This window comes from Eimeria mitis, genomic scaffold, assembly GCF_000499745.2.
Source record: "Eimeria mitis Houghton genomic scaffold, Emh_scaff1454, whole genome shotgun sequence".
NCBI lineage: Eukaryota > Apicomplexa > Conoidasida > Eucoccidiorida > Eimeriidae > Eimeria > Eimeria mitis.
This window is the reverse complement of record NW_013569307.1, coordinates 4422-4757: the sequence shown is the minus strand read 5'-3', so window position 1 is coordinate 4757 and position 336 is coordinate 4422. Positions and strand designations below refer to the sequence as shown.

Sequence of the window (336 nt, the reverse complement as noted above, 5' to 3'; positions counted from 1 at the left end):
CAGAGCCATCGGCCCAGGCACCACAACACCAGACACAGAACCTGCAGCAGCAGCAGCAGCAGCAGCAGCAACAGCAGCAGCAGCAACAGCAGCAGCAAAAGCAAGAGAAGAAACAACATGAGGATCGCAATCGTAAACCCCAAAACCAGCAGCAGCAGCAGCAGCACCAACAGCAGCAGCAAAACAACAGCAAGACAAAATAAACACCACCACCACAGCAGCAGCAACAGCAACAGCAGCAGCAGCAGCAGCAGCAGCAGCAGCAGCAGGAGGGTGTTACCTTTCATTCCGATGGTTGGTGGTGGTGGCAGCTGCAGCGCATGCATCTCTCTGTCT

The 336-nt window shown here is 55.4% G+C and overlaps 1 protein-coding gene across 1 annotated transcript in view; it reads left to right on the top strand.

The window, feature by feature from the left end:
- Nucleotides 1-336, top strand: part of EMH_0037320 (uncharacterized protein) — a gene marked incomplete at both ends in the record, with an annotated part of 1380 nt that overhangs the window by 82 nt on the left and 962 nt on the right. Inside the window, one exon of the mRNA XM_013495169.1 lies at nt 7-132. Coding sequence (XP_013350623.1) covers nt 7-132 — 126 coding nt within the window. The remainder of the gene's footprint in view (nt 1-6; nt 133-336) is intronic.